Raw genomic sequence first — 12,518 nt, 5'->3', positions numbered from 1 at the left:
TAGGATGCTAACACTATCCTTTAATTGCTGAGTCCAATCCAGATGAATAGGAGATTAATTTCCATATATATGTAAAAGTACTAACGGAAATCGGTTTGACCATCTCAATCTAGCTCCAACTGAGCAAGAATGCACAGCACTTCAATTCAGCACTGGTTCAGCAATATTACTCGGGTCATAAAAAGCAAGATTAGTAAATGAAAATGCCATACTAGTGTGGTTGGAATATTATTCTGAGTTTTATGGAGGAAGTGGAGGGACATTATTTTTATATTGAAGCACTTCTGCCTTTTATTTGTCTTGTGGCCTGAGTGTGGTTTATCAATTCAATGAACCAAACTAGAAGTATAAATTCCCTAGTGTAGTCATTCCTAATCACTTTTCTGCACAGCAGGCCTCTGAATTGGTTTAGCTGAGGAATGATTATACATCTTGACATGAATCAGTCATTCATGAAAGAAAGACTTATGAAATAATACTGAGCGGCCTACGGGTGGCGCTGTCCAGGGAGAGTATAAATACTCGGGCACGGGCCCAGCTTGCGCAGGACATTCTTAACAGGAACTAGTGAAGGACACAACTAGACCTCCATGTTGTAAAACAGTTGATTAAAGCTTTGTTTAACGCTTAGACCAAGTGCCTAGTAGTTTTCTTACATCACATCTGGAGGGAATTTAATACACGCTTCGGTCATGTGAGGTGATGTCCACCTCTGGTCAGAAATTATTCAAAAATTAATAAATGTCAATTGAAAATGAATCCTGCTTCTCTAAAATGTGGATGCTGTAAATACCAGCACTGATGTCAACATCTACATCTGTGCTGCCTACATTGTGGTGCAAAATATGGAACTCCTTTTGAAGAAATATTATTCAAGTTTGGAATGCCTTTGTAATCACAAAGCTAAACATCTTAAGTAGCTCTGTGGAAGTTGCTACACTTTAATATTTGTAGTATTGACAACACAACATTTTTGTTATCTAAATCCATGCTGTGGGGATTTTCAATATGGCTTCCTAAAAGTTATGAGGGGTGAGAGTAGTGCTCATATTGTTACAATAACATGCCTAATCACTCAATAACTTTAACTTCAGATAGTGAATAAGGTCACATGAGTACTATGAACTCTTGTCTAAGTAACTCTAAATGGTGCATAAATCTAATATTTCACAATTTAAATTTGGTAAATTAATTGTTAAACGTATAAAGCATGTTTATCTCCACGTTCATCATTGCTGTCACAATCTAAAGGTTCATAATACTAATGCTACTTGTATTTGAAACAAATCTTTTAATAATTGTGTCTCCAAAGAAAATATTGTCATTAGAATCATTTGTGGAAATTTGGAAGTGCTAAAATATTATCCACTAGGATCACTTCCGGATCTTGACCTTTGAAACACTTAATACACTGTTCTTAATGACACTTAACCTCCACTTGTCACTTCGTAAATCTCTAGCCTTACCCACACTTACAGGGCCATAAAGGTTAAAGTAATCTAGTGGTTATGTTACTGGACTAGCAGCTCTAGAGGTTGGGAGTTCATATCTTACCATAGCAAATTACAAGATTAAATTCAATAAATCTGGTAATGTGTGGCCTGGTACCAGAACCAATGACCATGAAAGCTGTTGTGAAAACCCAACTGGTTAACTATTGCCCCTCGGGGAAGGGATCCCACCATTCCTGCCTGGTCTGGCCTACATGATGTGGTTGACACAATGCCATCAAAGCAATTAGCAAATGGGTAGTAAATACTGTCTTATCAGTGTTGCCCGCATCCCCGGAACAATTAATTTTTAAAAAAATCATTGAGTAACCAAGGTTGCTGGTTTTGATAATTAGCAGCCCTTTAAATATAAAGCAGAAAGTCCATACATTTGGCCTCTATCCTACACAACAGCCCACTCAGTTGCCTTTGTCAGTTTTCAGTGGTGGGATTCACACTGCTCATTTGCCTTGTAAATCCCTCCCTAGCGAAATAAACCAAAGGAATGCTACCAGGAGGTATGGTTATCCTCGACTTAATATCGTAAACAAAAAGGCTTTATTAACACTATGGGCCAGTTAATTGAGCCTTCATTCTTCCTGCTTTGTACCATGGAAGTTGGGCTGGCTCCATCTTGCAATAGCATTCCCCTGGTTTCTCTTGCTGGAAAGTAAAAGGGCACAGCGTTGCATCCTGGCACCAGCAGCTGAGAATGGCAGCCGGGCAGGTCAGGTTTCGGAACAGAAGCACAGAATGTGGGCTGGTGCATGATAGGCAGAGGCATTGAGGTGGGAGGGGAATGGGACTATGACTTCACTGATTAGGGTTTATGGGTATGACGATGTAATTTTGTTTTGGTGGTGTGGGGCGGGGTGGGGGGGGGCAGAAAATACACATCAATATAAATCAACCCCTAACTATAGTCCGATACATTGATTTCACCCTATGACACTGTTCATTTAACTTGTTCGTTTAAATTGCACCACTGTGCTTCAGGGATTTAAATAAAAACAGATTGCAAGTTGTTAGCAATTTTAAAATGTTTACATTTAGACTGCAGAAATGATTCAGAAGAGTGTAATAAACTATACAAGTATAGTTAAAGGCATCATATAACACACTTAACCAGAAATATTGGCCACCATTGCCCTGAACAGCACTGGCTTTTGTTTCTGTTTTGAGGTTCTACAGTATCTTGTGTTCTTTATCTAACTAATGTCCTGTATTGAAACTTTCCACACACAAAAAAAAATCCTCCACAGTAGTTAACTCATGAAAATTACTGCGTGCTGCCTCAAGAAACAAGTAAACTTGGGTTTATTTAGTATCTGTAGACCACAGACACGTAAGCAAATGCTGATCACTAAGACCAGGGATTTTGTGCACAGATAAGTTTGGCACAGATGGAAAGACAGCACAGTTGGCACAAATGGCACAGCTGGCATGAATGGCACTGATGCACAGCTAGTACCTTTGGCACAATTGACAGTGTCAGTGTAGTTGGCACAGCATGAACAGCTGGCACAGAAGTATTACAGCTGGCAATATTGGCATAGTACAGTCTTTCTCCCCCCATCAATTCTTATACAACTTTGGTAAGGTTTGACTTCATATTGTTAGTACTTTGCATTAAATAAACATGTCTGTTTAGTTTAGTTTTGCGGTTACCAATTCTGACTTTTTTTAAATAAAGGATATTTATGGTACTTTATCTAGGATCTCAAAAGCAGCTGACAAAAAGGTGGTGATATGAGTCCCAAATTTCCTAGAATGTCAACGTCCCCTAGTTTTCATGTATGTCCACCTTAGTGGAATAGCATCTTCCAAAACCTCGCAGATTCACATAACTTATTCATTTTCAAAACGTATATTCAAATGAAAATGGCAGATAAATTGCGGATACAGCCAATCAGTTGCTTTCCAAAGATCCCCATTCCTGCCTCCAAAAAAAAATGAAATGTAATAGCATTATATGAAATTTGTGTTAACCAGCTTGGAGGATGGAAGGCTTCAATTAGTACCATCAAATGAGAGCTGGGGGAAAAAAGGAGACTGTTGCATGCCAAGCTCATGTTGCATAAATAAATGCTATTGAAAATTTTCAATGCCCTGAAATTAACTCTTAATTATTAAAGCAAATAGCAAGTGCAGGTTGGTCTGGAACACAAGCAGTTGATCCGTTGACTCTGAAATATAAGGTCACCAAGTTAAAGCCCGAAGTCTGTCTGTCCTGCAGACTTAACTCAGTTGGGTGAGTTTTGTTAGTTCTCGGCTGGACTCGTCCAACAGATTACTATTCTGAGAGGGGAACACAAAAGCTGGTTATTAGACCCACTCTGCCTGAACTGTGCGATTTGCTGTCAATCCCGAATGACATTGACAGCGGCCATGGTGAAATCTGCAGCCAGGAATGTCCAGTTATTTTAATTTAGTTGCCTTAATTGCATGAGCTTCGCCATTATGCGCGAGCTACACAAATGGTGCACCATACAGAAGAGGATTTCTTTTGTTGTTTCAGGTAAAGACAACTGGTGTCATCCAGGTTTAATTGTGCCTCCTGCAGATTAGTAACAGTGGTCGCAGAACAACAGCGAAAGCAGTCATGGACACGTTTGCAACTTAGGCAGTCGCAGTTGGAGGGAGAACATATGCTGGCGATTAACTGGAAAGGATTGAAAATTTGGAGAAGATCTTTTTTGCAAAAATATATATTTTTTAAGACAAAAGGAACATGGGTTGCAAGCTTCCAGCAGTGGAGTGACCTACTTTACAACATCTGTAAACATGTGCTTTGTGTCATGTTCTCCCGTTCCTATAGCGATTTTCTATTTTGAAATATTCTCAAATCTTCAGCCCTGGATGTTTGATTATCGATTGCGTATTATCGCACGTAAACTTTTGACCATTTTTCTTAAGTGTGCTTGCTGGAAAAAAAAATGAGGCTTCCGCTTTTTTTTTTGGTTGCAAATCTTCAAGAGAGAAACCTGCTTGGCAGCTTCTTTTTTTGGCGGGGGGTTGGGGGCAACTTGAAAGATCGCTCTGGCGTTGTGTGAATGGGCGAGGGTGGAGCAAAACTTAAAAGACTCTTCGCCCAAGTGAACCGAGGACTACAAGTCCCGAGATGCATCCCAGCCTGCCGAAGACGCGCACATTCCCCCCTTCTTTTGCTTGCTCACTGTTACTCCTACCCTGAGCGGAAGCACCGCCCGCTTTCTCAGCCCATTGGCTGGCTGGCGGGATCCCGGACTTTCTCTCTTATTAAAATTTTTTTGGATTATTATTTTCGGGAAAGGTTGCCGGCCGATTCCCGGCGGGATTTTTGTTGTTGTTGTTGTTGTTGCTGTTGTTGCTAGGGTCGGCCCAAAGACTTCAATGGAGATGTGATGTCACTCACACTTCCTCTGTCAAGGTAGGTGGAAGAGCAAAGGAGCCACAGCAACAGTCCCTCCAAACATCTGGCCGCACTTCTCCCCTGTCTGTTTCACTGTGTCTGTGTGTGTGTCTTGTTTCATCCATTGAAGTCCTGAAAGTCATTGGCTCTCTCCTCCTCCCCCACCTCCTCCTCCTCCTACTTACACTCGCTCTTCCCGAGGCAGAAAAGTGTCCTCCCCCTTCCTTATTTAAAAAAAAATTATTGCTTCCTGTAAGTATCCAAAAAAAAATCCTCATGGATTTCCTCTTTAACAACTACGAAAGGGAGGAGGGTGAAAAGGAGGTGGTGGTGGTGGGGGAAAGAGGCAGCGTTGCCAGAAGCGGCGCGTAGTTGCACTGTTTTTGAAAATGTTACTCTCTTTCCCCCACACCACCACCACCAGCACCACCATATCTCTCAGTTGTTGCTGGTAACGGGAGCTCAGATCGTTCCGTCGGACAAGAGGAGGAGGAGGCAGCGGCTGCAGCCTGTTGTTACTTTTCTGTCTGTCTGTCTGTTTGTCTCTGTGTGTGTGTGTGTTGTGGTTTGACTGCCGTCACCATGCATTGAGGATCGCTGCTGTTGCTGCTGCTGCTGCAGCACATTTAACAGGTCGCCCTGTAGCGTTTTTCTCTCTCTCTCTCACACACACACAGTGCTCTGCGGCCGCAGTTTATTTGTGTGTGTCATTTCAAGTGAAGTGGATATTTTTGGCAACAAAAGAAAATTTAGAGGAGGGAAAGGAGGTGGTGGGTTGGGGGGGGGGGGAAGAGAGACTGTCTTGTACTTTATTTGTTTTTTTTTATTTTAAGGGGGGGAGAGAGATTTTTTCTTCCCTTTTGTAGCAGATAATGTATTCAAACGTGAGATTGGTGGCAGCAGCGGCAAACACGACACGAGTAACATATGGCATTAAAAAGCAGCACAGCTGGAGGTAGCATTTCCATTTGAAGTGATGTCAGAGCAGCTGACAGTCTGGCATTACTGGTTTTTTTTTGTGTGATCTTGCTCCGTGTGCCGGTATCATTCCTCTTCAGTCTGCTTTTTTAAACTTGACAGACCGGAGTCACAAAGATTTAGCGCACCGTTGAAGGTGTTCTTTTGGGGACTGTTCAAGAGAAGTCGATCGGTTTTTATTCCTGTTGCAGGTAGGGGGGATTATTATTTTTTTCCTTTAAAAAAAATTTTTTTTTTTGCAAATACTGCTAGGGATTTTGTATGAGAGTGTTTGTGTTTATTCTGAGTTGACAGATCATTGCTCTTAGTACAGGCTAATTTTTTTCTTAAGAGTTTGTGGGGATAGTGACTAATTTGGGATTCGCAGATTGCGACGCGTGGAATTGCCCAGACAGCTGTAATCGCACACTCCATTCTTTAATCTCTTTATCTGGGCTGCAGCTGCCATATGGCCATAGTCATCTGTATCAGATGTTTATAAGCTTCGTTTTCGTCCTGTCTCTGTCCTTTTAGGCATCTAATTTGATCAACAGTACCTTACTGACTATCATGTAATCTTTATTTTTAGCCATTTTAAAGATTAGAGATTGGGACACAGGACACTTAATGTGATTGAGTTTGAGTCTTGTGGGTAGTTTACGTGTTTCCCCCCCCTTGTATGCACTATTAGAGCAGCAACAAAACAATTTGTTGTTGAAATGTTTTTTTTTTCTATTCTGTTAACTTTTAGCTGTAGATTGCAGGATACTTTGGGGCTTTGCTATTTTTTTGTGGCACTTATTTATTTCTGTAAATGTTAACAAACTTTGTCTGCTACAGGTTATGAAGACAGTATGGAGTTTCCAGACCACAGCAGACATTTGCTCCAGTGTCTGAGTGAGCAGAGGCATCAAGGTTTCCTTTGTGATTGCACTGTCTTGGTTGGAGATGCCCAGTTTCGAGCCCATCGTGCTGTGCTTGCTTCGTGCAGCATGTATTTCCATCTCTTTTACAAGGACCAGCTGGACAAAAGGGACATTGTTCATCTGAACAGCGATATTGTTACAGCCCCAGCTTTCGCTCTCCTCCTTGAATTCATGTATGAAGGGAAACTCCAATTCAAAGATTTGCCTATTGAGGACGTACTTGCAGCTGCGAGCTACCTTCACATGTACGACATCGTGAAAGTCTGCAAAAAGAAGCTGAAAGAAAAATCAAGTACGGAAGCGGACAGCACCAAGAAAGAAGAAGATGCCTTGAGCTGTTCCGATAAAGGGGAGATCTCCTCTGTGAGCAGCGCGCATGTAGCGGGGGAGCTGGCGAGCGAGGAAGACGAAACCGAGGAGGAAAAATCGAGCAAAAGGGACCTAGTTATTGAATCTGGGAACATGTGGATGAGATTGCCCTCTGACTCAGCAGGCATCACTCAGCCTGGCGTGGAGGTGGAGGCACATGCAGTAACAGCTGGAAAAACAGTGTCCAGTCCCTGCAGCTCAACAGGGCCTTTGTCCCAAAGGTCTGCCAACTCCATTAAGGATTCAGCAGATGTTGACTGTGTGCTGGATTTGTCTGTCAAGTCCGGGCTGTCAGGGGGAGAAAATGCCAGCCACCCTTATGTCTCCCCCCACGGGGACGGTTCCAGAAATAACCTGGTGCAGGTTAAAGTAGAGAAAGAAATGTTTTCCGATGAGGAAGGAAGCAGCACTAATGACTTTGATATGGAACAGAGTAGCACAGTGAAAGACGGTGCAAGCACTATGAACAGGGTTCGTTACGACTCGCTCCATGTGTCCGTCAGAAGAGAAGCTTCTGTTTCGAGTGAGATGGACCGAGAGGATCGAGCCAGCGACGATGAGATGATCACCCCAGAGAACGATGGAGCCCAGATGGAAGGAAGCATGGACAGCAGCTTGCTCCCTTACTGCTCTAATATACTTGGCTCGGCCGGTCAAATCTTCATGTGTCCCCTCTGCAACAAAGTATTTCCTAGCCCGCATATTCTGCAGATCCACCTGAGCACGCACTTTCGAGAGCAGGATGGCCTCCGCAACAAGCCTGCCACCGACGTCAATGTTCCCACCTGCTCACTGTGTGGGAAGACTTTTTCGTGCATGTACACCTTAAAACGGCACGAGCGGACTCATTCAGGTGAAAAGCCGTACACTTGCACTCAATGTGGGAAGAGTTTCCAGTATTCGCACAACCTGAGCCGTCACGCGGTTGTTCACACCCGGGAAAAGCCACATGCATGCAAGTGGTGTGAGCGCAGGTTCACGCAGTCGGGTGACCTGTACAGACACATTCGGAAATTTCACTGTGAGCTGATAAACACACTCTCTGTTAAAACGGAGTCACTTAACTTGCCTGCGATGCGAGACTGGACCATAGAAGAGAGCTCGCAAGAACTCTGGAAATAAAATCTAGCTGTGGAGCAGTCTGAAAAATCAAGTTTCTGGTAATCTCTTCTACAGCCTTTTGGGTACTGCATTCTCTCCACAAAATAATAGCCGTAAATACTGTTTGTCACAACACATAATCTACAAAAATGAGATTCTGTGATTCATAATGCAACATAAGGTAAATAAGAATTAACTATTAAACTCAACACTTATTTAATAAATACTCTAACTTTCTTTTCAAATGCACCCCTGCAGTTGTTGAGTGCACTGCAAAGGAGTCTGCTGTATAGTTCCTGAGGATTTGTTGTTGAATTTTTTAACAATGAACCACTAATTCCGTAAGGTATTCATTGAAACATGTTAATATTTTAATGTTGCACAATTTCTGGATATTTAAAACTTTTTTTTGTACAATGCTGTAAACAAAATAATTATGAATTTCTTTTCCATATGCCTAGGAAAATGCATTTGCAAATGAATGGTTCTTTACCCTGTTTAATCTTAACCAGAAACTTGATGTAATTTAGATTCTAAATGTATGGGATTTTCAGGCAAATTAAAACTGTATGTTTGAAATGTGAATTATATTACTGTACATCCTACTGCATTGAATGGATTTAACGAACCTGATGGATTGTCCCTATGCTCTTAGTCAGGTCTCCTGAAAGTAAATATTGAGGCTATAGAAAATGCATGAGTTTTATCAGATGTTTTGGGGTTTTCTTTTTGCAATTCTATGAACTTGGCAAAGTGTGTAACTTAAACTTTTATTTAATTGGTGAAAGAAATATTATTTTTTTTTTCCTGAGACGCATTTTTTTCCCAAGTGGGGTAGCACCGTGAAAAATGTCACTGGTGTTGCACAGCGTTTAAAAATTTTTTTTTTAAAGTGCACTGCTATGCAGTTTCAATGTGTGAAGCATCTTTCCCTGTGTTCTCGTATATATTACAGAAAGTGGTACAGCACAAATTCCAGTTGAGGTTCCCTGCTTTTATGTGAACAGAATCGGTGATGGTTAATAGAAATCGTTTGATTACTTTGGCCATGAAGTTTTCGGGGGAAGGACTCGTGAACCCAGCTTTCAAGAAAAAGGGGGTTCCTTATATTATTGTGTAACCAAGCAGCTGGAGTTGCTGCTTGGTATGTGTGTGGTTTTTAATGAACAACACATATGGCAAGTGTTTTGCACAGTGTTTGTTTTCCTGTCTTGCACTCGCAATAAGGTCTGTGGGAGTAGTACGGAGAAGTGGCCGTTTTCCCCCCCTTTTTTTGTGGGTTTTATGTTTTAATTTTTACTTGACCGCCTTAACTACTGTAAACATAGCTTATTTTTGTGCATAAAGGCAATATGATTATTAATGGAAAACTAGATTGTGTACTGCTGGATTGTTTTTTTTCTATAAAAAAAACGGGTCAAATGAGTTTTTCTTTTGGCTCTTGACATTGTTTTAAAGCTGTGAAATGGCCTCTAAGATTCTGTAATTACGCTAGTTACTTGAAGAGTTTAAATGTCTGACAAAAGTATGTTGAACTGTAGATTTAAAAAAAAAAGAAAAATGTTTAGATAAGACAATCAGTGTCTTTAAAATGAACAGCTTCCTCGGTTTTCCCACGTTAGTTTTCTTTGTGGTATTTGTGAGTATGACTCTCAATTCCTTTTCCTTACAGATGACCTTTTATTTGTTTTATTTCTGTCGTTTCCCCACCACCCCCCCCCCCCCCAACCAACTACATTTTACCTTTTTTACCTGGATTTAGACTGACGTTAGCCTTGACAATCATAGTCTGTTTTTAATTTTCGGAACGGGGGTGGGGGGGAAGTAAATTATAATGCTGTTTAGTTTTGTACCTTGATGTGCCGTTGGTGGAATTTTTAAATTGTGTGCTAACTGCAATAAATTATGTAAACTGAAAATGCTGTTAGTTGTCTTTCTTTCTGCTGAATATATACGTTCTTGGTGCATGCATAGAATCATCTCTGGACATCCGAGCTGATGAGAATTTAAACCTCCAATGCGCTTTACCTAATTAAGGCTTTCTCCCACTTTACTTTTTGCAAGCACACCTTAATTGAACTTTTCCAAGTTGCTAAAACACGTAACTTGTGTCCATATTTAATTCTAAATTTTTTAAAGATTTAAATTTGGATAAAATCTTTTCATTCAGCTAGCTTATTCCTTACATCAATGGTGCTGCACAAAGTAGATTTAACCGAGTAAATTTGCGTCCAATGTAAAGTTCCTTTATCCTTTATAAATTGTAAATTTTTTCCTCAAATAAAATGAAGTTGGGTATGAATAAACATTGTTTCTGCAAGAAACATTTAGTCTACTGAGGCTGAATCACAGATTATTTATTACATTAAATCACTTTTTTTTCCAAAGTTTAAATAAGAAAAGCTTTAGGATCAATACAATAGCCTTCATGCTTCAAAAAAATCTAAAAATTCTCATGTTTGTACATTTCTGTGGTGAGGACAGAATCCTTTTGAAAGCGACAAAGAACCAGGAGTACTGAAAGGTTTAATCTGTAGATAACAAAAGCTATTTATGAACAGTTCTCACTTGCTAAAATACTGCAAGGATTACATTATCCAGATGCTGGAGGGAAATGTACCACCACCTCTGGTCTATAATCTTGACAGAGGAATCCCACACGGGCTATTGATTGTCCAATGCCTGCAGCCCCCAAATCGGAGAGAATGGGGTAGGGCGAACAAAATAATTGAAAGTATTTATCCTCCAATAGTGGTTCTTCCTGTTTAAGGATGTGTTAATTTTTGCAGTGTGAGGAAAAAAAAGATGACAATAGGGACATTATTAAAATTAACATCTTCAACATTTTGGATTGTTCAGAACAATCGAGATAGCTTTGTATTCAAAGTAAGGCTGTTTAAACATCTGTTCTATTCATGCATTTTGCCCTGAAACCATGGTGCATTTTTTTTTCCTCCCCTGTAAATTTAGGTCAGTAATTTGTATCTGTCCTTTGTTGGGAAAAGAGAGAAAAAAAAAACAGGCCAAAAGGGCAGCTGGTTAAACATTTGGCTGTGCCGAAGGGCGGTGGGCACAACATGCTGGAACTCTGCACTTGACCAGTTTGAATTTGTATCTGCGGTTCCAAGACAAACTTTGTTTTCCTTAGTTTAAACAAAAAAAAATGGAAAATAAAGAATTCAAATCAAACATACCACCGGATTTTTGCTGCTTCCCTAACCAGCGCATTAAGAGACAAACAACAAAAAATCAAAAATCAACTAGTGAAAAAACATCATAAATATTCATTCTCCAGGCAGGATGAAGTTGCAGTTTGAAGCAATGTGTAATCCTGTTGCACCACAGCATGGGAAGTAAACGGAGCCTTTTTAAAATAGAGCAGTGTGTGATATAACCAATTGTGATTATAAAAACAAAACCTTTTAAAGTGCCATTGCGTGTTCTAAATACAAGGAACCGTTTTTTTAATGATTAAACTTTTAACGTTCCATTCTTCTACAAATTGCTATATTTTAATTCATTACACAATTCAATAGTATGCTCCGGTTGCAAATTGGTCCGTGAAAAGGAGTTGTTCAATTTTGCTGCCGCTATATTGACATCTTAAGTTTTCTAAATTGACTTAAGTTGTTTGCAGGAGAGATGATTACAGGAATGAGAAGAAAAAAATGAATGTTACATTTTATTTTTATTCTCCTCCTCCTCCCCCCCCCCCCCCCCCCCCATTTTTCTACTGGGCTTTTTGCAATTTGTTGTAATTAAAACTATGCAGAACATTATGTAAATGCTGCATGTCACTTCTCAATTGCAGCTTACAACAAAAACCCCAAAGTGCAGCTCTTAAACATTGTGGGTGGTATATGATTATGCAAAAGGCCTTTTGTGTACAATTCATTTTGCCTTATTATCTTAATAAACAAAAAGGCAAAATGAATTGTATCCACAGTAATTTGGGAAATGAAAGCAAGAAGTATCGAGGCCAGTGCATCTTTGAGCTGCTGGGAGTGTATTCTAAAGCTGGGGGTGGTTCTCCTTTACAGTACTGAAATCATTGTAAAACTGACCCAAACTATCATTCTTGGGAGGGGCAGACAAAAACTGAGAACACGACAAATATCCTTGTACTGCACATGATTATGAATGTTTTCAAGCTAGCTTTTTTGGGGGGAGGGGTGGCGGGGGAGGGAGAAATAAGTCAATTAGCTATTTATTAATTTGAGTAGGTGACATGATTCGTACACTGCATTGTATGTTAGATTCATTCTTCCTTGAAAGTTGTATTGA

The 12,518-nt window shown here is 40.3% G+C and overlaps 1 protein-coding gene across 3 annotated transcripts; it reads left to right on the top strand.

Moving 5' to 3' along the window:
* Window positions 1-4,777: 4,777 nt before the first annotated feature.
* zbtb18 (zinc finger and BTB domain containing 18) lies at window positions 4,778-10,153 on the top strand. Of its 3 annotated transcripts, none has more exons than XM_085979810.1 (3): window positions 4,778-4,899; window positions 5,962-6,050; window positions 6,679-10,153. In XM_085979810.1, the coding sequence occupies exons 1-3, from the start codon at window positions 4,874-4,876 to the stop codon at window positions 8,253-8,255; spliced, it is 1,692 nt and encodes a 563-aa protein (XP_085835936.1). In that variant the 5' UTR covers window positions 4,778-4,873; the 3' UTR covers window positions 8,256-10,153. The 3 variants fall into 3 exon arrangements, with proteins under 3 accessions (XP_085835936.1, XP_085835937.1, XP_085835935.1); XM_085979809.1 differs by lacking the exon at window positions 4,778-4,899 and adding an exon at window positions 5,672-5,836; XM_085979811.1 differs by lacking the exon at window positions 5,962-6,050 and having other exon boundaries at window positions 4,828-4,899.
* Window positions 10,154-12,518: the final 2,365 nt, after the last annotated feature.

This window comes from Somniosus microcephalus, chromosome 3 (assembly GCF_052327205.1).
Source record: "Somniosus microcephalus isolate GS21.2 chromosome 3, FLI_Smic_1.0, whole genome shotgun sequence".
Classification (NCBI taxonomy): domain Eukaryota; kingdom Metazoa; phylum Chordata; class Chondrichthyes; order Squaliformes; family Somniosidae; genus Somniosus; species Somniosus microcephalus.
The sequence above is the reverse complement of the archived record's forward strand: the minus strand, read 5'-3'. Positions and strand labels throughout refer to the sequence as shown.

Excerpts from the sequence above, each read along its gene's own strand:
- zbtb18 (XM_085979809.1), top strand. The coding sequence starts at position 5,754 with ATGTATTCAAACGTGAGATTGGTGGCAGCAGCGGCAAACACGACACGA. Across the intron at positions 5,837-5,961 it reads AAAAAGCAGCACAGCTGGAG|ACCGGAGTCACAAAGATTTA; the intron begins GTAGCATTTCCA and ends TAAACTTGACAG. Across the intron at positions 6,051-6,678 it reads GGTTTTTATTCCTGTTGCAG|GTTATGAAGACAGTATGGAG; the intron begins GTAGGGGGGATT and ends TGTCTGCTACAG.